This window comes from Siphateles boraxobius, unplaced genomic scaffold, assembly GCF_051911475.1.
Source record: "Siphateles boraxobius isolate OS27281-9 unplaced genomic scaffold, OSU_SipBor_1 133, whole genome shotgun sequence".
NCBI classification, from domain to species: domain Eukaryota; kingdom Metazoa; phylum Chordata; class Actinopteri; order Cypriniformes; family Leuciscidae; genus Siphateles; species Siphateles boraxobius.
This window is the reverse complement of record NW_027508737.1, coordinates 327,793-350,722: the sequence shown is the minus strand read 5'-3', so window position 1 is coordinate 350,722 and position 22,930 is coordinate 327,793. Positions and strand designations below refer to the sequence as shown.

The 22,930-nt window shown below is 41.5% G+C and overlaps 1 protein-coding gene across 1 annotated transcript; it reads right to left on the bottom strand.

The window, feature by feature from the left end:
* Positions 1 to 566: 566 nt before the first annotated feature.
* LOC143737955 (H-2 class I histocompatibility antigen, Q10 alpha chain-like) lies at positions 567 to 9,142 on the bottom strand. The gene is made up of 10 exons (XM_077229762.1): positions 8,886 to 9,142; positions 7,097 to 7,369; positions 6,695 to 6,982; positions 4,739 to 5,023; positions 3,900 to 4,022; positions 3,385 to 3,444; positions 3,243 to 3,305; positions 2,990 to 3,040; positions 2,673 to 2,731; positions 567 to 2,005 (listed from the first exon to the last, which is right to left on the bottom strand). The coding sequence occupies exons 1-10, from the start codon at positions 8,947 to 8,949 to the stop codon at positions 1,946 to 1,948; spliced, it is 1,326 nt and encodes a 441-aa protein (XP_077085877.1). The 5' UTR covers positions 8,950 to 9,142; the 3' UTR covers positions 567 to 1,945.
* Positions 9,143 to 22,930: the final 13,788 nt, after the last annotated feature.

Sequence of the window (22,930 nt, the reverse complement as noted above, 5' to 3'; positions counted from 1 at the left end):
TTACCAAGGGGAGAAAACAGCTGTCAGCGTATGAGCTGGCAGACACAAGAAAAATAGCGAATTTGTTTAATCATGTTGAGAGAGTTATCGGTTTAGTCAGAAGACAATATCAGATTCTGCAAAGCAGGGCTATGCCCATAAAGCACATGGCAACAATACAAGGTGAGGCACTAGCATTGATTGACAAGATTGGGGTTATTTGCTGTGTCTTTTCTAATCTTTCGGAGTCTATTGTCCCATTGGAGTAAGGAGGATGGAGGGTTAGGGATAATAATCAGTCAGTCCAGTACCTGAGCCCTCACACATGTAGTGTCCAATACCTGATCCCTGCTTCTTGGCTCTGATGATAAGTAAGAGGACAGGGAGTAGTAGTACCTCAGCCCCGACACGAATCAGTCTGTAAATATGTTTTCAACAAGTGTAATACTTTTATCCACAAGTCCAATTGTACTGGCTATATGTATTATATGTAATGAAATGGATTCTAATCTTTATTGCACACCATGTTCTTGTTATTATAACAGTTGTTGAAAAATCTAATCTTGTAAATGAACCACCATGTATAATTCTGTCTTCTCAATGGCATTTAATCTTTTCATTTAAATTATACAACAGCCAGAACTCATAAAGACCACACTCATAACAATAGTCAAAATCTAATCTTGTCTCATACAACAGTATTGACAGCAATATCACACAGCCCACTTTCAAGAGTGCCTGGATCAGTTCATTACATTACCCATGTGAGTTTGTAACTTGCTGTCCCAGTATTTCTGGAAGTATACCGTATCTAAAAAAGGTGTAGTACGATGCTTGAATGACCAGATGGTTGGTGATGTAAACAAGCCTCCACTGTCGGGAAATCTTCAAGTTCGACCGAAAACTCACTCATCTTCATGAGGAACGGGTCACGTCCAACATATGTTTCCCCTAACTCCTTGTATCTATTTCTTGAAACTGGTTTAAATTCGTACAATACGGACTCTCCTCAACGGTTTCCTCCAAAGACGTATTCTCCATGTTTACTTCCTGCTCGCCCTCTGAAATCGCCCCGCCTTCACGCGTCATCATAATCACGTGACTGAAACCCCGCTATTGCACTTTGTCGAGTTTTAACAAAAACGCGTTGTGGAAACGTGTTGGCCTACTACTTTTTGACCCTCTCTGCTATTATAGTTTTTCAAGATGGCGGAACTACCCGTCACATATGTATATAAAGATAATAAATTCTTCGTTTACGAGGAAAAGTCAGATAATTGGCAGAGGTATTTGCACACCATTGAGGACAATAAAATATTGATTTTAGATAATAAAATACCTAAAAAACCTACACATTGTCCCTTTAAGAATGAATGGATCCCACATAAATAACAGACAGACATATACTGTACAACTGAAAAAGTGAAAAATTATTGTAACCAACAGTGATTAATTTATATAATTATACAATTAATGTAAAACACTACATTACCAATACACCACTACATTATCAATATTTCACAAGACATTCGAGAGTTTAAAGAATATATATCAATATTTCACAAGACATTCGAGAGTTTAAAAGAATATATCTAATTTCTATTAGTATTCAGGATAGTTATAGAGATTTATTTCTCAGGTATGCTCAGGATTATTTTCACTGGTATTAAAATATATCAAAAAAAGATCTACCCTGGTCCTTTGGAAGTAGCAATAATAATACGTCTGGAAAAAAGCTCTTTTCATATAAATGTATTGTACTTGAGTACTTGGTTTAAAAAATATCAATCTCTTGAGCAAAGTATTTTTAAAAAATCCAAATTATATGAAATATGAGAGAGAAAGAGAGAATATATAATTCAGTTATTCACCAGCGACCCCCCAAAATGTAATGCTTGTCAGGACTGTCTATGACAAATACCACAAATCTGCCATTACAAATTTCCCATGATGGTCTGCCTTCGTATCAAGGGTTGTTCTGTTGTAGCAGTGAATCTTTTTCTGCGATGCTCTTGCCACTGGAGTCCTAACAGACATAAATATGTGTTATTTAATTTATTATTATGAGTTATTCAATATTAGCATTTAACAATAGGTGAATAGTACATCTAAAAATGAATTACCAGATTTGGTACACTTTACTCAGAGCTAGCTCCACAACTTTACACCATCACATTTGAAATCAAGGGATTCCTAGTGTTCCCCAATTTAGAGTTCACTTCAGCATGTAGGCCCTTACAAATTAGCTACCCACATACTGGTAGGAGGCCCTATATATAGTCCTATAGTATGCTTTTGTCTTACTTCAAATTGCTTTTGGTCATGTCCATCTAGGTGTTAATATTCTGCTGTCTGGACTTCGGCTGATGTTCAGCCTTCTCTAATATTCACATGTAACTCTTCTTCTCTGCACCTCCCCCTAGTTCCCCATCCTAGTTAAAACCCCAGGCCCCATAACAAGGCTAGGCATATTGCTCTCCTCAATCCCAAATGGTGGAATCAGCTTCCCCTAAGCAGACAGCATAAATTGTACCAATCTTCTATTCTGTTGACCACAACAGTTTAACACATGAAATGTAAAGCCTCTATTGTCAGTAAATGATATATGTCCTGTGCTACCCTAGCCTATGGAGGAAAAGAAAAATGTCGAAATGTTCCCCCTGACAGCACTAAAATTACAAATAAATAGATACCAGAATGTCCACTTGCTCCTGCAAGTTAGTAGCACTGTTGTCTTTACTTGCACCTTTTCCTGATGAGGAACAGAGAAATATCAGCGTGTTTCTCCATTGCTATGCATGAGATGGCATTAAATAGGTATGCACAAAAATGTTGGCCACAAAAATAAATAAATAAATAAAAACACAGAAAAAGAAACATGTTTGCAAGACAGTGAAAAGTGTGCATATAGAGCTCATGAAGCTTTGCACACCCTTCCTATGTGTGGATGAGATTTTTGGATTTCAGGGAAAAAAAGGATGAGATATATTTTAATAAGGGGCATATTTACCAGAGTCAGATGAAAAGCTTATCTCACTTCCAGCTTTACTGTGTCTCTCACCTAGACATGTAACAAACATATATGCAAGTTAAGCAGCAATACAAGTCACATCTGAGATTTTGAATTGCATAGTGAAATGTACACTTTGATTCCAAAATGTTTAGCAACTGCAGACATTCAATGAACAAGTTGTAAGTACATACGATTAACATCACCCTGGTAAATGGAATATCTAAAACATTTTAATTAGCTAAATTATTACCTTCCTTCTGAGATCTAGTGGCATCACTTTTCATTACTAGTGCATTACTTGCACTCTTTTCTCCTGCAAACAGCGAAATGTCAAAGTGTGTTTCAACATGACACATAGACTGATTACATATTAAGAATGGGATAACTGGTACCTGGCAGAAAATTATTGTCTTCATCTTTGCTGGGATCACTGACATTCTCGCTTTTGAAAACTAAAGTCCAAGAAAGATTAAATCATTTCTGAATACTTTTTGCATTGTAATACTAATCTAAAACAAAAAAATAATGATAATAATAATAGTACAAAAGCACTAATCCATTATAGTACTGTGTGTGGGAAGACTAAAGAGAATTACAAATAAAGATGATACGATCTACAACAGTTACAATCTACATGGGATTGCTGTCAGAGGCAGAGATAAACAAGTGAAATCTAATCAGCACAAAACCTTGAGTAGTATAGTTTTTAAGGGGAGGTAAGTTGTTTGCAACTTAATAGATTTCAATGGACTATTTCAAGATTTTGGAATAATTGCTCACCCCAAAGTGAAACAATAGATTTTTTTTTCTCTGAAGTCCTGTCAATTCTGACATTTAAAGAGCCTTTATCAGAGAAAAGTATTAAAAAGATTGTGCCCAGAATCTGCATTTATGTTGTAATACTTACCAATTATTTTAGTCTTATAAAGGTAAAGGCAGAGCCCTGCAACAAAAGCTACTGCAACTGCAGCTCCAATCACAATTCCAATAGCCAGGAAAGAGCCTTCATTGCAGTCATTGCATTTTCCATCTGCAAAATAATAATAACAATAAATGGACAAAGTTACTGTATGTAAAGTCTAAATGTCTACTACATTTAGAAAATTCAATTCCATTGATAAGCCTTTAATAAAGAGTCATTTTAAGGGGTCATAAAACACTCAACTACATTGTCTGAGATTTTAACAAGTGTTTGTGTTGCACATTACAGAAGAAAATGTTAGCATCCGTTAATATTAATTGTAATAGAAAACTTATCTTGGCACTATTTTGACTTTAAAATCTTCGTAGTGTCAATGTTGTGAGGTTGTGATATTTTCTCTCATGGTGTACTGATAATTATTCATGAGACTGTTTATCAATCAGTTCTATCTCTATGACAGCTGCAGATAATCAACAAATACAAATACTCTACATTTACTCTCATCCTATGAGAGACACGTTTATGGATTGCAAGTGTTTGTTTTCACTCTTTAAGAGTTTCTACGTGGCATAATTTCTCTTTTATAGACCCTGAGTCTCTGACACAAACGTGATCCATCCTTTCCGTGAGTGTAACCCTCGGTAAACACTGCAGGTGTCATGATAGTCACAAACACGGAGATGTAACTCTAATTTCAATAAGCTAATTGGTAACTAAAAACTTACAGATCACGCTTTCAAGTTGTTTCAAGTAGGCACATCCACCATTGTTTCCTCAGAGGAAACACCCCTGCTTTAATGATTAAATACTTTCACTTTGCCTACCCCATTTCTCAACAATTGGTTCTTTGAGAGTTTTGTGGGACACAAAACAGTCATATTCTGCTTTTTCATCATCCTTGATGAACACACTCTTCCTCAACTGAAAGGTTCCGTCATGGTTTGGTCTGGTTCCTCTGGATTCAATCTCATCATCAGGCAGGGATGTGCGATATTTCCTTATGGTCAACGTCACATCTTTGGGGTAGAAACCAGTAGCCATACAGGTGAGTTTCAGCTTAGTTTTGTCACTGGTAGACCTTTTTGCAAACACATGAACCTCTGGAGGAGCTGTGGACACAGTTTATCAGTCAGTTCTATCTCTATGACAGCTGCAAATAATCAACAAATACAAATGTGACCCGTCACAGAAACCAGGGACACAAGTCGGCAGCACAACTTTCGAGCAAAATGAGAAAGAAGAGTTTTTTTTCAAAATTGGTGATTTTCAATTTTTTGGAGAATCTGTTAATTGAAATCACGAAGAAGCCTCTCCATGTTTGAGATAGCAGTATTGGTATATTTAAAAGCTTACATTTTGAGGTTGAAATCGGCTTGTTTTCGGAGATTCTAGCATGCAGTAGGGGCGTGGCGTGTCATTGTCTGTGTGTATTTCCATACTGAATAACCCGGCGCTTTTGCCCCCGCCCTCCAAGTCAACCACATGGCTACTTATTATGCTGTGCTCTGGCCAGCTCTCTCTGATATCAAAATTCAATGAAGATGGATGCCGCAAAGATTGTCGCAGACGAGATGAACCGTCTGGCAGTTACACCGAAAATGTTTTCGCCGCACTTCGTGGGCTCGGGAAACTGAACCGGAGGTATGGGCGCAGCGCGCTCGCCCTCAGTGCTTCAATACGGCGGCTCGGCTCGCTGACAGCGGTGGCTGGCTGTTTCATATGTGACGGAGAATCGAAATAGAGGATGCAGTTAAGACCTTTGCTGCTGCGATGAAGGCCTGCCGTGCGTGTTTCTGAAATGTAAGTTAAGCTTCATTTGCTCTTTAGTCGTTATTTAAGATGCTGAACCTGCTGATGATATAATGTGCTTGCGGACATTTCATTTGTGTGTGTATACGCACATAAGAAAGTGGTGTAAAGAGATTTGCAACAGTAATTTGAGGAGGTGAAATGTGATTATTTGGAAAATTGCAGAAATGACTGCTTAAAGAAAAATGCCAGCAGGCATTTGCCTCCTACATAAACTTTAATATTGTTGACATTTTGGGCACACGAGCGTTGCGTACTATTTGCGCTATATGTAGGCCTATGGCTTATTGGTCTTTGTTTGTTGTTGTTGGTTTTGCGTTATATGTATATGGCATATTGGTCTTTGTGTGTTGTTGCTGGTTTTGCGTTATACTGTATGTATATGGCATATTGGCCTTTGTGTGTTGTTGCTGGTTTTGCGTTATATGCAGGCTATATGGCATATTGGTCTTTGTGTGTTGTTGCTGGTTTTGCGTTATATGTATATGGCATTTTGGTCTTTATGTGTTGTTGCTGGTTTCGCGTTATATGCAGGCTATATGGCATTATTGGTCTTTGTGTGTTGTTGCTGGTACGTTGCAAATAGAGGGGCAGCACAATTGTTTTTCGCCTAGTGCGGCAGAAGTGCACTCATTCGAAGTGTAAAAAAAGCTGTAAAGCACATGGAGGAGCTTTACAGGGGGTATGGCTTATCTAAATGAGATGTAAATGAGCCCTATTGTCACCCCCAGCAGCAGAGACAGGTGAGAACTGCACAATCTTTAGCTCGTTTTCTCCTCTTTGAGCTTTTTTAAGTGCCTACTTTAAAATGGCCACAACTTCTCCAAATATTATCAGATTTCCACATGTTACACATCGTTGGAAAGCTTGGATATTACACTCTCAGAATCTATGAATAACTCAAAATGCCCCAGAACCGACTTGTGTCCCTAGTTTCCGTGACTGGTCACAAATACTCTACATCTACTCACAGCCATTTTTGAGCTCCTCATCTCCATATTCTCTGAATTTGTTGAGCCAGTCCACACACTCTTTCTCCAGGTAGCCCTTGGTGTACTGGTTCAGGATGGGCACATTATCCCATTTCCTCTTGGTTGGAAGAGCTGCATCAACTGGGGCAACCCACTGAGACTCCTTATCATCAAAAGACAGGAAGTTATCGCCATCATAACTGTACTCATCAATGCCTTTGGAAAACTTCAGTTCAGTTCCCTCTTGATCAATTTCACACCCATGTCTCCACTGAAGAACATGAACATCTGAAAAGGACAGAAAACTAAATATTTTTCAGATGATAATAACAATATAATATTATATTGTGCATATATTATATTATACGTATATGCAGGTTAATATGTATCAGTATTCCTCACCTGAAACATTGTGTTTCATACGGTCCATCAGAATTTTGACATTCACATTAAACCACTGTTCTTTGCTCTTTCTTGACTGGGTGCCTTTTTCCCAGTAATCCTCCTGCATTTTCTCTTTCATCCAGTGCTGTGTGGGAATCTTTCTCTTTTCCTTGCTGTTGTAATAGTCAATCTGTCTGTCATCTAGAAGACCTATAGCTGTAAATTCATAGATGCCTGGCAGTTCGACAGGTTTGGACAAGGCTGTGTAAATGTAGTACAGGGAGTGTTTGTCTGCAATGCAAAGAAATAAAAAAAATCAATTTAAAAAATAGAAATTCACTCAGAATATGGTGATATAAATAAAATCAGCCATGGATGTTTGTGATCATACAAGGTCTATTATTTTTATAAATATATCATGAAATTGTTATGCTAGCAGGAGGCGACAACTGACAATCTTCATTTAAACACCATTCTGAAACGCACATTGGATGATTTGCCTGTGTCTTTATTGGAACTATTTTTGTTTATGGAGCAAAAATAGATACAGTAACTGCCAATATTGTGTCTAAAACATCCAGCTGACTGGGACCAACAAACCAGATTAGGCCGAGGCTCGTCAAGTAATGTTGTTCAAAGTTATTTTGTCTTTAATAATGTTCTCAAAACATTAACATAAAAATATTGTTTATTCATCATTCATGGAAGTTTAATTTGAAACATTTTAGTTTCACTTTCATCTAATGTTTTTAAATGTTAGCCTATAGTTTAGATGTTCATAGAAAATTCAAAAGTAACGTTCCCATAATGTTTGCAAAATGATCAAATGGAATGTTCCCTTAACATTCGTAAAACATAAAAAAACTGGATGCTTTAAGTAGTCAGTGAACATTCAGAAATAATATTTTCATAACTTAATGGGGAACAATTCAGTAACACTTTATTTTACAGTGCTAATGTTACATAATGATAATGCTATCTTACTGCAGTAATACCATAATTGCATGCAACCCTAATCCTAACCCTGTGTAACCCCAAGTATCCTACATGTTGAATAGTACCCTAGACCTGTACCTGTAGTACCTGTAAGTACCTGTAACAAGGAGACCTTAAAGGAAAGTGCAACCTAGTCTTGTATTCCAAGAACTAACATAAATTCATATTTTGTTAGCCTATTAAAAATCTCTCAACATTTTTCATAAAGATTTTTAGTATGACTGGTAAAGGATTCCTCTCTTTTAAAAGTAAATCCCATAATGAACTAGAAAATAGTTTTATATGTTTTCTATGGTTTCCTATTTTTCTTCTCTTTCAGAAACTGAATCAAAGACGGTTTGTTTTAAATAGTGCAACACGTCATTATACTAGCCTATAAAATAAATTACGATTTGTATTTATTAATTTTTTTAAATACGAAAGTCGCAGGTAAAAAGAAACATTTCACCCTTTATTAGGCCCTATAAAAGTCGAGCTGATTTAACTCGTTTTTTGATTTTTTTACGAACTGTACAAACAGTTCAATGTAAAACATAATGTCAAGGAAGCTCAACAGGTTCCTGAACCGAAAGGATTTCAATAGACTTGTTTAGGCTACCTGCGCCATTTTACCGACACACCTAGACACCTAAACAGACTTGAACATGTGGGCATATTAAAGTTTCGGGCATTTTAGTAGGCTAGCCTATATTCTGATAATATATAGTAATGAATGTATTGAGAAACTGCAATAAACGACAACGCTTTTTAATTTAAGAAAAGTTTTAAGAACGAAATAATCTTATCTTAATCGAAATAACAGCAGACTCACCGCTCCAGGCAGGTACAACAGCACAGAGGAGAACTGCCGAACACAAAACTGTGAAAAGTGCCATTCTAACGCCTGTTAAACCTTCGCTGCCTTTCTGTGTCTTCCTCAGCTGACGGCTCCAGTTTAACTGATACCAGTCGGACAGGTTAATATGTAAATCCAGATCTCCATCCACACCCTTTAGAGGTCTTTAACCAATACTAAAACAGACAGCGCAGCGTCATTTAAAACATGGAGCGGAGGTAGTCACGAGTTTCTGCTCGTCTTGTGATGTTAGCTTAAGAGTTAAGACCAGTGGCGGTTCTAGACCATTTCAACTGGGGGGGCCAAGCTGGGGCCAGTTGTACTGTTAGAGGGGCCAGTTACATTTAGACGTTATTGTTGTCATATAATTTTCTGCACTGCACTGCAGGCATTAACAGGCAAAATACCATGTTTATAATCATTCAACAATGTATTTGCATTTCCATTATATTTTTACATTTGCATTACATATTCAGTATTAGTCACAGTAACTGTAATTGACATGATGTCCTTCTTTCTCTTCATTTTGGTGAGAACTATAGAGCAAAAGCAATGGGGACCAAGAAGCTTATTAATTCATTTACTGAAAATAACTGACTTGAACTAAAAACAAACTAAAAACATCTAAAATATATAATTCATTTAATTTTTATTTAAAATTAATTATATATAAGGAATATTATAGGTAACTGTCTAACCGTTTACAGGGTTCCTGCACACTTTTTAAAATCAAATTTATGGCTTTTTAAGACCTGAAGAAATCAAAATTCATACCGTACATTAGGGGTGTGGAATATTGACAAAAATATATCTCAATATTTTCAATGTTTTGTTGATAATTAGATGATATTTTACTGATTGTGTTTTTGTGCTGGTGCCATGGCTGGTTTAGGCCTGTTTTTGACAGCAGACTCACAAAGATATTCATATTTTTTAATATTCTATGCAGTGGTCAGTTAACAGCAGGGACCGAAATTCATTTTTTAATAAATTTTTAATTAATTTAATTTGCCACCTTAAATCGATTTCCAGGGGCATTTTCACCTATATATGGACATTCTTTCTGAACTTATTTAGAGTTATGAATCACCTTTTATGTCAAATACTAACATTCTAATTATACAGTAATTATACTTATTTATAGAATAATACTTAATTATACAATAATTATACAGTACCACTGTTACCAGTCAAATTAATTCATTCAATCAAAATCCATGTTTGCAGTGCAGTCTAGAGGTGACACAGAAGCGGCATTAATATATTTACACTCCATTTACAATTGCATAAATAAAGCTATGAGATTTTTTTTTTAAATCAATATTTAAACATGAAATGATATCTAATTTTAACGTTTTAATTAAAGGGTACTTTAAATATGAAACTAAAACCGCCAGTAGGCGGCGGAAAGTCACAGAAGTGAGTTGAGGGATTCATTCATTCAACCGATTTGTTCAAACGGCTAATTCATTCGGGAAAGGAGCAAGTGAGTCCTTCAAAACGCGGATTTCAGTCAATAAATCATCGCTGTCTGTTGCATTGAGACTCTGCTACGGTTTCATTTTGAAATTCTAGTCGGCGAAATAAAGGGAAAACAAACAATATTGACAATATTGTGTCTAAAAAGTAACTCATGTTAACTTATTGTTAATTTAACTGTTGTATAACATCAATATCACAGTTGCAATTGTGCACGGGAAAACAGCACTCTTGCTGATTTGATATTCTAATATAAGAACATAATATGATATAAGACATAAACTAATTTGGGGACATAGCCTACCTATGAACCGCACACAGCAGTGAAAGGACGAGAGACAAATGCGATGTCAGCTCACAGTGCCTCGTACATAGTTAAAACAAGTATTACAATATTTTAATAGACAATACACATCGCACACCCGATACGCACATAAAGAATGAACTTGCAACTGACCAGCTTTCTCCTTCTCTCCTCTCTCGCGTGCAGGAGACAGACGTTATTCTGCCGCGATTCCCACGAATGTGATGCGAATTGTCACGTGAACAAGCAAATCCACAAAGATAGAATAATAAAAAAATATATATGCATATAACGATAACAAAGATAGCAAAAAACAGTTTTGTAAAAATTATTTCACACTCCACATTTAGGGGGGCCACAAGGGGGGCCAAACTTGTTGTCACAGGGGCACGGGCCCCCCTGGCCCCCCTCTAGAACCGCCACAGGTTAAGACGTTTGTATACGGCCTTGTTTCTGTTATGTGAATATCATTTCATAACGTATGCAAAACAAAATATGTTAAATTAAATAGGATTAAACGAAATAAGCTTTATTTATTGGATTTCCTACAACAATATCTAAATAGTAGGCTTAGGCTATTTGTAAACCATTAGGCCTATATCTCTATAAGGGGCTAACAGTCGGTGGACTAAACCGGACAGCTTTTAATTGATTTGGCATTGACCCTTTTCCATGCTGTTAGATTTATTCGCAAAGCTAACAGTAGGCTAAACTAAAAGTAATAATAAAACAGCAATATGTTTCATGCAGTCATTCTGTATTGAAGAACAGTCATATGTAGCTTTAAAAAAGTGTGAAAACAGGAGAGAGGAAAAAAAACAATTATACCAATAACTAATTCCCCTTGACTGGGTATTGCTTCATCAAATGTTTTATCATCAAGCCCATCTTTGTATAGTCATTCAAGGGCCATGCATTCTGGGTAATTAGCCTATACCACACACAATCATTTTTCAAACTATAAAGGAGATAAAGGAGACAGTTTAGTTTATTGCTTTCTATATGTTTTGCCCGACCAAGTTATCTCTATGACATTCTCTTTCACACTTCATTGCCACAAATATATATATATTTTTTTTGGCATTTTCTACTGTCAGAAAGATTCATACCCTACTGTATTGATGTTTTTCAAACCAGGAAAATTATTAATTATTATTCAGTAATCTGGAATGTAGGTGTGTAAATTACTAGTATAGTTACAGACAATCTCTCTGTAAACTGACAGAGATTTACTCACTGCAGAGAAACCGGAAGTCAAAGATGTTTAATGATAGTTGCCCATTTGAGTCAAAGACAGTATATGTGTAAATGTTGTAGGTCAGTAAGAGCTGTGCGTGTGAAGCTCACTGATCTCGAGGCGCTCTAGCAACTGACACTAGTGGCTGTGGTCTTCAGCCTCCTTGTTAGATCACCCGACTCCCACGCCGGAGACCGCGGTGAGATTCTCACTCGTTGCGGGTCAGTAGAACTGGTTACATAGCTTATAACCTTAAGTGAGAAAGATGTTTTGTGGAAAAATAAGTGAGGACTGCAGAATATTTGTTAACAATTTTTAATAAATGTAATATATTTGCATGTTTTTTTCCCCATGAAATAAACAATCGTGTTTCTCTGATATTCTTTTTTATTAGCAGACAACCCCTGACCCTGACAATTTTCCAAGGACATTCCTGAAGGGTGGTTTTGTCAGATTTACCCCACTTTTAGGGACAAATTTGTCTCCAAAGTATAGTTAAGTAAATCCACACATACACACTCCTTCCCCTTCACTTTCTGCCAAATCGAAAGCCAAATCCTCCTTTCTGTCTGTTGAAGGCTTGCAAACCTCCTACAATGGAAGTGAGCGCCTCATTCCGCTTCTCTCCACCCTCTTCTTCCACCTCTCCCCCCTGTGGATAAGGCACAGGCATTATATGATTGTCTGGGAATGTCCCCATGGGTCTCCGTCCCAGCTCCTCTCTCTTCTTGTCCTTCACCATGTCCCTCGGTCCCCATCCCAGTTCTGCCTTCACCCTCTCCAGAAGCTCCTTGGGTTCCGGCTCCTGAATCAGAGCCAAGGGCTGGAGCGCCGCCACTGGTCTGCCATCTGGACCTCCCAGTGAAGCCTGTAGCTGGAGCATTGCTGCTTCCCACTCAGGGTTGTCCAGTGTAGGCAGATAAACCATGGGATGGTGTGGTAGCATTAGACCTCTGGGAGGCTGAACCAGGAGCACCAGCAAAAATAAAACTGTGGTTTGAGGAGTAGAGGAGAGATGGAAAACCTGGAATTTCATCTGAAAGGAGAAAAGTTAAGAGAATACCTTCCAAAAAGAGACAAATATCATCCTCAACTGACTTTTCCCAACAAGCCAATTATAGGACTTACCTTACCAGCGTGTTCTGAATCTCTATCCATCAAGCCATCTGCTTGTAGCTTCTTTAAATACCCCACCCATGCTAGATTTCTTCATTGTCAATGACTAGACAGCTGTTCATTAAGTGGTTAAAACATCCATGTGACGCACAAGAACATCTCCACAATGTCATCAAAATTCCTTTAACTAAGATACACATTCAGCTTAACTGGGAGAGCTGAAGTGTACAATTACTGAAAATGGGCATATATGCAATCTAACACACAAGGCAACACACAAGTTTGTACCTCACCAAGAGGTCTGAGAAATGAATGGAAGAATTTCGCCATTGTCTCCTTATGGTTAGTGTTGTTATGTCCCAGGGTGTTGTGATTATAATATTCGTTGTGAGGAAAATGTGTGTGCCCTGTGTTGTGCTCTCTTCCATTTCTCTCCATCACTCTCTCACTCAGGGTAACAACCTCCTGCTGCAACTCGTCGTGCGCATGCCGGAGCAGAGGGGAATATAATGAGCACTCAGAAAATGCTATATTGAGGAGCACTTCTCCCCAGCTTTAGACTGAAAACTGTCTGTCTGTGTGCTTGCTAAAGTGAGAGCCCTTGCTGATAACTTTGAGTTAGGAGTTGGTGCTATTCTTCATTAGTATTTCTTCATTAGTGTTGCTTATGAGTTTACGTCAGAGCGGCAAGAGACTGATTTGATTTGAAAACTCTCACACATCTGCCACTCATCACCCGTGTCTTACCTTAATGTTTTTCCTGTGATAATGCCCCTTATTTATATCATACTTCTATCTCCTATTACGTGAGATGACATGGTATGGTCACTTATTCCTAGTGGTTAAATTGAGCCGGGGCTTAATCTCGTTGTTAGTCGACCATGATCGCGCACGTGCATCTAGGTGACACGGATAAATGTACGCAGCAATATGTAATGAATGTTCCTGGGAGATCCGTAGTTGCGCGGGATGTGCAAGCGCGCAAACGTTCCAGAAATGTACAAAAATTGCCCTGGGCCTTGAATGACAAGGTAAGGAAAATAAGATTAAATTAAATAAAAATTAAATAACCAAGACTAGGTAGACCATGTGATGATTTTTCACTGGAGATGATTTGAGCATTTTACTTCAGACACCGGATTATCAGCAAACTGCCAAGAGAACTGCTAGCTGGCTACTCAAAATAAACTAGCAATCTATTCAGTCTACCGATATTTGTATTTGATCTGTGTGAATTACACAATAAGACTTGCTAGACCTACTTTTAGCTACCAAGAAACTTTTCCACAAGGATAGATTGATAAAAAATTGAGTGACTTGTGCATACCTGGATGTGAAATTATGCAGAGTAGGCTGTGTGTGTGTGTGTGTGTGTGTGTGTGTGTCTGTGTGTGTGTGTGTGTGTGTGTGTGTGTGTGTATGTGTGTGTGTGTGTGTGTGTGTGTGTGTGTGTGTGTGTGTGTGTGTGCGTGCGTGCGTGCGTGCGTGCGTGCGTGTGTGTTTGTGTGTTGTAGTAGTAAAGAGAGAGAATGGGAGAAGGAAGTGTGTGTGAGGTGGACCTGGTCACCACAGACCCAAATCTTCTCAGCTGTTGCTACTGTCATATGCTGCACTGTCTCTTCATGTGGCACTTTATGTTTGGCACATTGTATGGGTCACTATATCATAAGGTAATACAATGTGTAATCAAGTGATGACTGATTAAAAGTAATGTAAATGCTAAATGTCCTGTTGATACTACAACAATGCAAAGTATATGCTTTTAACCTTGCAGTTTTTCACATATCATGTAATACTCAATTTCCCAATTTCTTTGAACAAAACTCTCCAGAAAGTGCCATTTAATGTTTTTTTTTATCCCGGGGGGGCATGAGACTGAGTTCCCCTTCAGGGACTACCGCTGCGTGTAATCGCAGTGGGAACGCCCCCCAGCGTAGCGCGTCTGAAGCATGAATGAAATCAGTCAATGGAGCGTCACAGCGGGTGACGTCACCGACCAGGAAGCTATAAATATCCCCTGAATACACAAGCCACCAGCTTCTGTTACTTCAGCAGCGCTCTGTGTGTGTCTGATATCTTTCGATTGTGTTTGTCTGATTTGTCAGGAGTTTTCACTATATATATATATATATATTAAAAAACCAAAATGAGCGAGCAGTATAGAAAGTGTGTTCCCCCCTGTACACGTTACATCACGGGTAGGGATTCTCACGAGTTATGTGTAGCTTGTTTGGGAGTTCAGCATGCCCAGTCGGCTCTCGAGGGAGTCGATTGTGAGCATTGCGAGCGTTTTCCTTTGAGAACTCTGCACTCGCGGCGATCGCTCTTTGAGGAGAGTGGTTTGTTGCGAGCTCCCCAGGGCTCGGGTCCCGCTTCTGTTGAGGCAGAGCGGCGGCGCTTGACTTGGGGTTCGCAGATGGATCTCACCGGCGACGCTGAGACGGGCCCCGCCCTATCTCAGCTTTCTCCGGCGGGATCCAGTGCCTCTCACCCGGCTCTGGAAGCACGCGCTGCGGCGGTTACTTCTGCCCGGGTGGAGGCACGCGATGATGTGGAACTTAGATTATCCAGTTCTGAGGATCTGGATGTCGAAAGTTTGGCATCAGAGGAAACTAGCTCACTTCATTATACTGCTGAAGAAGGTTTAAGGGATGTGTTATCTCGGGCTGTTGAAAAACTCAGTATTGAATGGCCAACTGATAAACAAGAATCTAGAAATAAAAGCAAACTAGATGATAGATTTCTCTCTGCACGTCCTCAGCCTTCTCGCCGGTGCTTACCATTCTTCCCAGACCTTCATGCTGAGGTTTCAAAGACCTGGGTTAGACCGGTTTCGAGCAGAATATATACCAATCAATCCAATGCTTATGGTAATATTTTTGGTGCAAAGTCTGCTGGATATGTGACGATGCCGAAGGCGGAGGAGACGCTCGCGAGCTATCTCTCTCCTGCCTCGGCATCTTCGCTTAAAGCACCAGCTCTTCCTTCCAGGCCACTGAAAAATACTTCTGTGCTGGTGGGGAAGGCTTACTCGGCGGCTGGGCAGGCGGCTGCATGTTTGCATACAATGGCCATTATGCAGGCTTATCAGGCTGACCTGCTCAAAGATGTGTGTGAGGGGGGAGAAATTTCGGCAGATATGATCAATGAGCTCAGGCAGACTGCTGATCTCACTCTCCGGGCCACCAGGGAAACAGCTAAATCTGTTGGCCGGTCTATGGCAGCCATGGTGGCCACAGAAAGGCATTTATGGTTGAGTCAAACCTCTATGAAAGAAAAAGATAAATCTCTCTTATTAAATGCTCCTGTTTCGCCTGCGGGCCTCTTCGGTGACGCTCTTCACTCTGTCACTGAGAGGTTCCAGGAAGAGAAAAAACAGGCGGCTGCTTTTCATAAGTTTATCCCTCTCAAAGTGCGCGTCACTGGGGCTGCTGAGCGAGGGCAGTCCCAGCCGTCGAGTTCGTCTTCTAAAAGAGCACAGCAGAAGCGGAGTGTCGCGTCTCGTGCCCCCCCGCAGACAAACTGGAGGGACGAGGCGGGGCGCTCTCCGGCGCGGCCTTCTCGGGGCAGGACTGATCTGAGGTCGGTCATTGTCGCCAGGAAGGCCGCGTCGAAAAAGTCCTGACGGGCTGAACGTCAGGACTCTGAGTGTGGTCCCCATCGGGAAAGACTTGAGTTCGCCGCTCAAAAACACGGCGCCCTGTCTTTCTCGATGCCCTCAGGGGTCTGTTCTACTAACCCTGCCTATACAGGGCGTAGAGAGACTCGGCGAGCGATTTCCCGAGGGACGCTCGCCCCCTCCGAGGAGGGTTGTGGAGTGCTCAGACCAGCTGTTTCCTGCCAGTATGTTACAGGGCGCTGTGTCTGTCACTCGGGATGTTCATCCAGAGGCCAGCCTCGAGAGGCTGGTTCCCTTAGTAGAGTTCCTGGCGGAATGGGAAATGCTTCCCAATGTTTCTCAGTGGGTCCTGAATATTATAAAGAACGGGTACGCTATTCAGTTCAGAACGCGTCCACCTCGGTTCAGAGGGGTTCTGCCCACGGTGGTGGGCCCCGAGCAGGCTCTGGTATTAGAACAGGAGGTAGAAACTCTGCTGCACAAAGGGGCTATAGAACGGGTTCCTCCGCCCAGCAGGGAGTTAGGATACTACAGCCGGTACTTCATCGTTCCGAAAAAAGATGGAGGGCTGCGTCCCATTCTAGATCTGCGTCTCTTAAATCGCACTGTAGGGAAGCTAAAAATTCAAGATGCTCACTCTCAAACAGATCGTGTCACAAATCAGATCCGAGGACTGGTTTGTCACGATAGACCTAAAGGACGCCTACTTCCATGTATCCATCCTCCCTCAACACAGGAAGTTCCTGAGGTTCGCTTTCGGGGGCGAAGCGTACCAATATCGGGTTCTTCCGTTTGGCCTAGCACTGTCACCCCGCACGTTCACGAAGTGTATGGATGCAGCTATAGCCCCGCTGAGGCTGCAGGGCATTCGTATTCTGAACTATATAGACGATTGGTTAATTCTAGCTCAATCAGAACAGCAGGCGGTTCGGCACCGAGATGTCGTTCTTGCTCACATCAAGAGGTTGGGGTTGAGGCTCAACGCCAAGAAGAGTGTTCTTTCTCCATTACAGAGAACCACTTTTCTCGGTGTAGTGTGGGATTCGACGACGATGCAGGCACAGTTGTCACCTGCTCGTGTTGCTTCGATTCTCGCCGCAGTAGATCAGGTCAAGCTAGGCCAGTCGTCCACTGTAAAACAGTTCCAGAGACTGTTAGGTCTCATGGCAGCTGCGTCCAACGTGATACCTTTTGGCCTCCTGCACATGAGACCGTTACAGTGGTGGCTCAGAACCAGGGGATTCTCCCCGAGGGGAAATCCGTTTCGCATGATCATGAGTTCGCGACGATGTCTTCGCGCCCTGGTTATGTGGAAAGATCCTCGGTTTCTTTCCCAAGGCCCGGTGTTGGGAGCTCCTTGTCGTCGCGTTATGCTAACGACAGATGCCTCTCTCACGGGGTGGGGGGCGATCATGAGTGGTCGCCCAGCTCGGGGTCCGTGGGGGGACCATCACCGTCTATGGCACATAAATTGTCTAGAGATGTTGGCAGTGTTTCAGGCTCTGAAACACTTCCTCCCAGACCTAAGGGGCCACCATGTTCTTGTTCGAACAGACAACACATCGGTGGTCTCTTATATCAACCATCAGGGGGGTCTGCGTTCTCGCCCACTTTACAAACTGGCACGTCAGATTCTCCTATGGTCCCAGGGGAGAATTCTTTCTTTGAGAGCTATTTATCTCCCAGGGTACTTAAATCAGGGGGCAGACATCCTGTCGAGGCAGGGGCCGAGGCCCGGGGAATGGAGTCTTCACCCCGAGGTGGTGGAGCTCCTATGGGAACATTTCGGTCGTGCCGAGGTAGATCTATTTGCTTCCAGAGAGACATCACATTGTCCACTGTGGTTCTCTCTCAGCCTGCCAGCCCCACTGGGGTTGGACGCGATGGTACATCCGTGGCCGAGGTCACGTCTGTACGCTTTTCCCCCGATCGCTCTGCTCCCGGGAGTTCTGGAGAGGGTTCGCCGGGACGGGCTCAGTCTTCTGCTAATAGCCCCGTTCTGGCCGGCCCGAGTATGGTTTGCGGACCTAGTGTCTCTCCTCGACGGCTCTCCCCTAGAGATACCGATCAGGAGAGATCTACTCTCTCAGGCGAGTGGGTCGATCTTTCACCCCCGCCCAGAACTATGGAGGCTGTGGGCTTGGCCTCTGAGGGGGCCCAGCTCATAGATTCTGGTCTCTCGAATGAGGTCGTTGAGACCATCCTCCAATCCAGAGCTCCCGCCACAAGGAAGTTATATGCCGCGAGGTGGAAACTTTTCACCTCTTGGTGTGGAGAGCGCCAGCAGGACCCAGTTAACTGCCCGGTTGGTACAGTGCTGGATTTCCTGCAGGATCGGTTCTCCACAGGGTTATCTCACTCCACACTGAAGGTGTATGTGGCGGCCTTAGCTGCTTACCACGACCCTTCGAGTGGAGGTTCTCTCGGGAGACACCCACTTGTATCTCGCTTCCTTCGTGGCACCTTGAGGCTGAGGCCTGCAGTCCGCACGAGGGTACCAGCTTGGGATCTGGCCATCGTCTTGGAAGGTCTCTCCCTAGCTCCTTTCGAGCCCATCGAGGAAGTTTCGGAAAAGTTCCTTACACTAAAGACTATCCTTCTTCTTGCTATCTCGTCTCTAAAAAGAATTGGAGATATTCAAGCACTTTCGGTGGCTCCCTCGTGCCTGGAATTTGCTCCCGGTATGGTAAAAGCTTTTCTCTGTCCGAGACCAGGGTATGTTCCTAAGGTACCAACCACTTCGGTTAGACCTATAGTTCTGCAGGCTTTCTGTCCTCCGCCTTTTTTGACGTCAGACCAGGAGAAACTTAATTTGCTGTGTCCTGTTAGGGCTTTAGATGCGTATGTCCACAGAGCTGCCCTGTGGAGGAAATCAGAACAATTGTTTGTCTGTTTTGGGTCACCTAAGAAGGGGTGTCCAGCATCTAAGCAAAGGATGAGCAAGTGGGTGGTCGAGGCCATCTCGCTTGCTTACGGTTCGGCCCATCAGCCTTCACCTTTGGCTGTAAGGGCTCATTCCACCCGGAGTATGGCTGCTTCTACAGCTCTTCTTTCAGGAGCTTCTCTTCAGGACGTTTGTGATGCGGCAGGCTGGTCCTCACCGCACACTTTCGTCAGATTTTATTCCCTTGACCTTAGCTCCACTCCCGGGGCTCAGGTTCTCTCGTCGGCTTGTGTCTCCTTATGACACACGACGGGGATTTGGTCGTATGGGGATGTGGGTATTGCGTTCCCACTGCGATTACACGCAGCGGTAGTCCCTGAAGGGGAACGTCCCGGGTTACGTATGTAACCCTAGTTCCCCGAAGGGACGGACGCTGCGTGTTCTGCCATACTCTCGGCATCCCCTTGGATCGCTTGCTTCAGTAACATTAGAAGCTGGTGGCTTGTGTATTCAGGGGATATTTATAGCTTCCTGGTCGGTGACGTCACCCGCTGTGACGCTCCATTGACTGATTTCATTCATGCTTCAGACGCGCTACGCTGGGGGGCGTTCCCACTGCGATTACACGCAGCGTCCGTCCCTTCGGGGAACTAGGGTTACATACGTAACCCGGGACGTTTGTCTGTATGAGTTTGTAAATGGCAGTCTGTGCCCTTTTGTAGTGTGTACATACCATTTCTCATCAAACAGTGATAACTGTGATTAAATTCAGTATATACGTCTGCCATATGTTGCCACCCCTCAAAAATTCCTGCCTCCCTCTCGCCACCCCATAAATGTTTTTCTAGATCCGCCCCTGGACGTCTGGATTGTATTTATACAACACACATTGTTTATGGTCGAGAAGTTAAGTTCTTTATTAAAGGCAGTACTTATATTATGACAGAAAACAGATTTGAAATCATTTGGAAATGCCATAGCAACCACCAAGCACTCAGTCAGAATACGGAAGTCACATATATTGAAATATATTAGTAATAAATACATTTCCATGTATTTAAATCTATTAATTCTGTACCAGAAATAATAAAAAATAATAAAAAAGAAATAATTTTTACTTGTATTTAAATACATTTTGAAATATATGTAAAAAATATATTTAAATATTTGATTTTGGCCCCTTTTTCCAATAATAACCAACTTTTCACATATATTAAGCATATGTAAATATATTTTTATTGCAAAATTTAAATATATTTATTTTCTTAATATGTCAATATGTTTAGATATCCATCTATGTAAATACATTAATGTTCAATATATGTGCATATATTAATTTATAATATATGTTAATATATTAGTTATCAGTACTTCTTACGAAGTCAGTCAAGCCAGTCAAATGAAATCCCGCGACAGGAAGCAAACCACAGTTCGCAGGATATCAGCACCCCTGTCATAGAGGAGGGGAGGGTTTGCACAGTTAGTGATGAACACATTGATATTTGTGAACCCGGTCAGATTAACCAGCAAAAGAGAAGACTGAGAAAACTGCATGGGAAACGGTAAACACAGATCTATGCTTTGCATTGGAAAGACTGGTACAACTGGTACAGTTAACTGGTAAAGTTGAAAAGAAGCTGGATAAATTTGGGGACATCATTTATGCATATGGAAGTGAGAGGTTTGGTGTGGAAAAAAGGAAGGAAAAAGTACAAACTACTCCTGGAATGTCTAGACGGCAGCAGAAAATTGAAGGCTTAGTTAGAGAAAGGAGGCAGCTGAGGAAGCAATGGAAAAGAGCAGAACAAGGTCAGAAGGAGGGACTCAATTTCTTACAAAGGGCCATAAAAGATAAGCTTGCAACATTACGCAGAGCTGAGCGCCTACGGAAACGCTACAAAAAGAAGGTGCATCCGAGGGCTAATTTCTATAAAGACCCATTCAAATTCGTAAAGAAGTTATTCACCAGTGAGAAGAATGGCACTTAAAAAGCATCTAGGGTTGAGCTAGAGAGATATTTGGAGGAAACGCATACAGATGCAAAAAGGCATGAGCCTATGTCAATTCCGTCAGACATCCCAACTATCAATCCACCAGAATACCAAATGGAGGTCTGTGCACCTAAGTGGAAAGAGATAGAGCAGGCTCTGAGAAAGGCAAGGGCTTCATCATCTCCAAAGCCCAACGGAGTTCCGTACAGAGTGTACAAGAGTGCTTCAAGAGTTCTACGAATTCTGTGGAAATTGATAAAAGTGGCATGGGAAAAGCAGGTTGTACCTAGAGCATGGCGCCGAGCAGGTGGAGTCTTTATACCTAAAGAAAAAGATTCTACAAGCATCAGTCAGTTTCGTCCTATTTCACTATTAAAACGTCGAAGGTAAGATTTTCTTCAGCATTATTGCTCAGAGATTGTCAACCTACCTATTAAAGAATGGCTTCATTGACACTTCAGTTCAAAAAGCGGGCATTCCAGGGTTCTCAGGATGCTTAGAACACATCAATGTTATCTGGCAACGAATTCAATCAGATAAAAAGGAGAGGAAGGAGCTCCATGTGACATTCCTGGATTTGCCTAATGCATATGGTTTAGTGCCACATGAGCGTCTTTGGGCAGCATTTGATTTTTTCAGGGTACCGATGTCGATAACAAATTTAGTGAAAGCCTATTTTGGAGATTTGCAATTTAGTTTCTCAACTCCAGAATTCAGCACTACATGGCAATGCTTAGAGGTTGGAATAATGGCAGGATGCACAATTTCTCCCCTGGCTTTTACCATGGCAATGGAAGTAATCATTAGGGCATCAAAATGGGTAGTAGGAGGAGAGCGCTTGGCTTCTGGGATGCGACTACCACCAATCAGAGCATACATGGATGACATGACAACCGACTACAACAGTAGCCTGCACTAATCGGTTATTGGGTAAGTTAATTAACCCATAACATTGAATGGGCACGAATGCAATTTAAGCCCTCTAAATCAAGGAGCATCTCGATAATTAAAGGCAAGGTGGTAGATAAAACATTCTTCATTAATGGTGAGGCAATACCAACAGTTTCTGAGAAGCCACTGAAGAGTCTTGGGAGATGGTACGATGGGGATCTAAAGGACACAGTTCGAGTGGGAGAAGTTAGACGACAAGCAGTGGAAGGTTTGAAGAGCATAAACAGCTGCGCTCTACCAGGGAAACAAACTCTGGTGCTTTCAGTTTGGTCTACTGCCGAGGTTCTGTGGCCACTGACTGTGAACGAGGTTTCTTTGACAACAGTGGATAAGCTGGAAGCGTTAATAAGTTCATATATCAGGAAATGGTTGGGAGTTCCACACTGTCTCAGCAGAGTGGGACTTTATAGTAAAGGAATATTGCAGCTGCCAGTCTCTGC

Coding starts and splice junctions, on each gene's coding strand:
- LOC143737955 (XM_077229762.1), bottom strand. CDS start 8,949: ATGGCACTTTTCACAGTTTTGTGTTCGGCAGTTCTCCTCTGTGCTGTT. Junction 2,732..2,989: donor AAGCTTTTCATCTGACTCTG/GTAAATATGCCC, acceptor GTTCCTCATCAG/GAAAAGGTGCAAGTAAAGAC. Junction 2,006..2,672: donor AGGAGCAAGTGGACATTCTG/GTATCTATTTAT, acceptor TATGTCTGTTAG/GACTCCAGTGGCAAGAGCAT.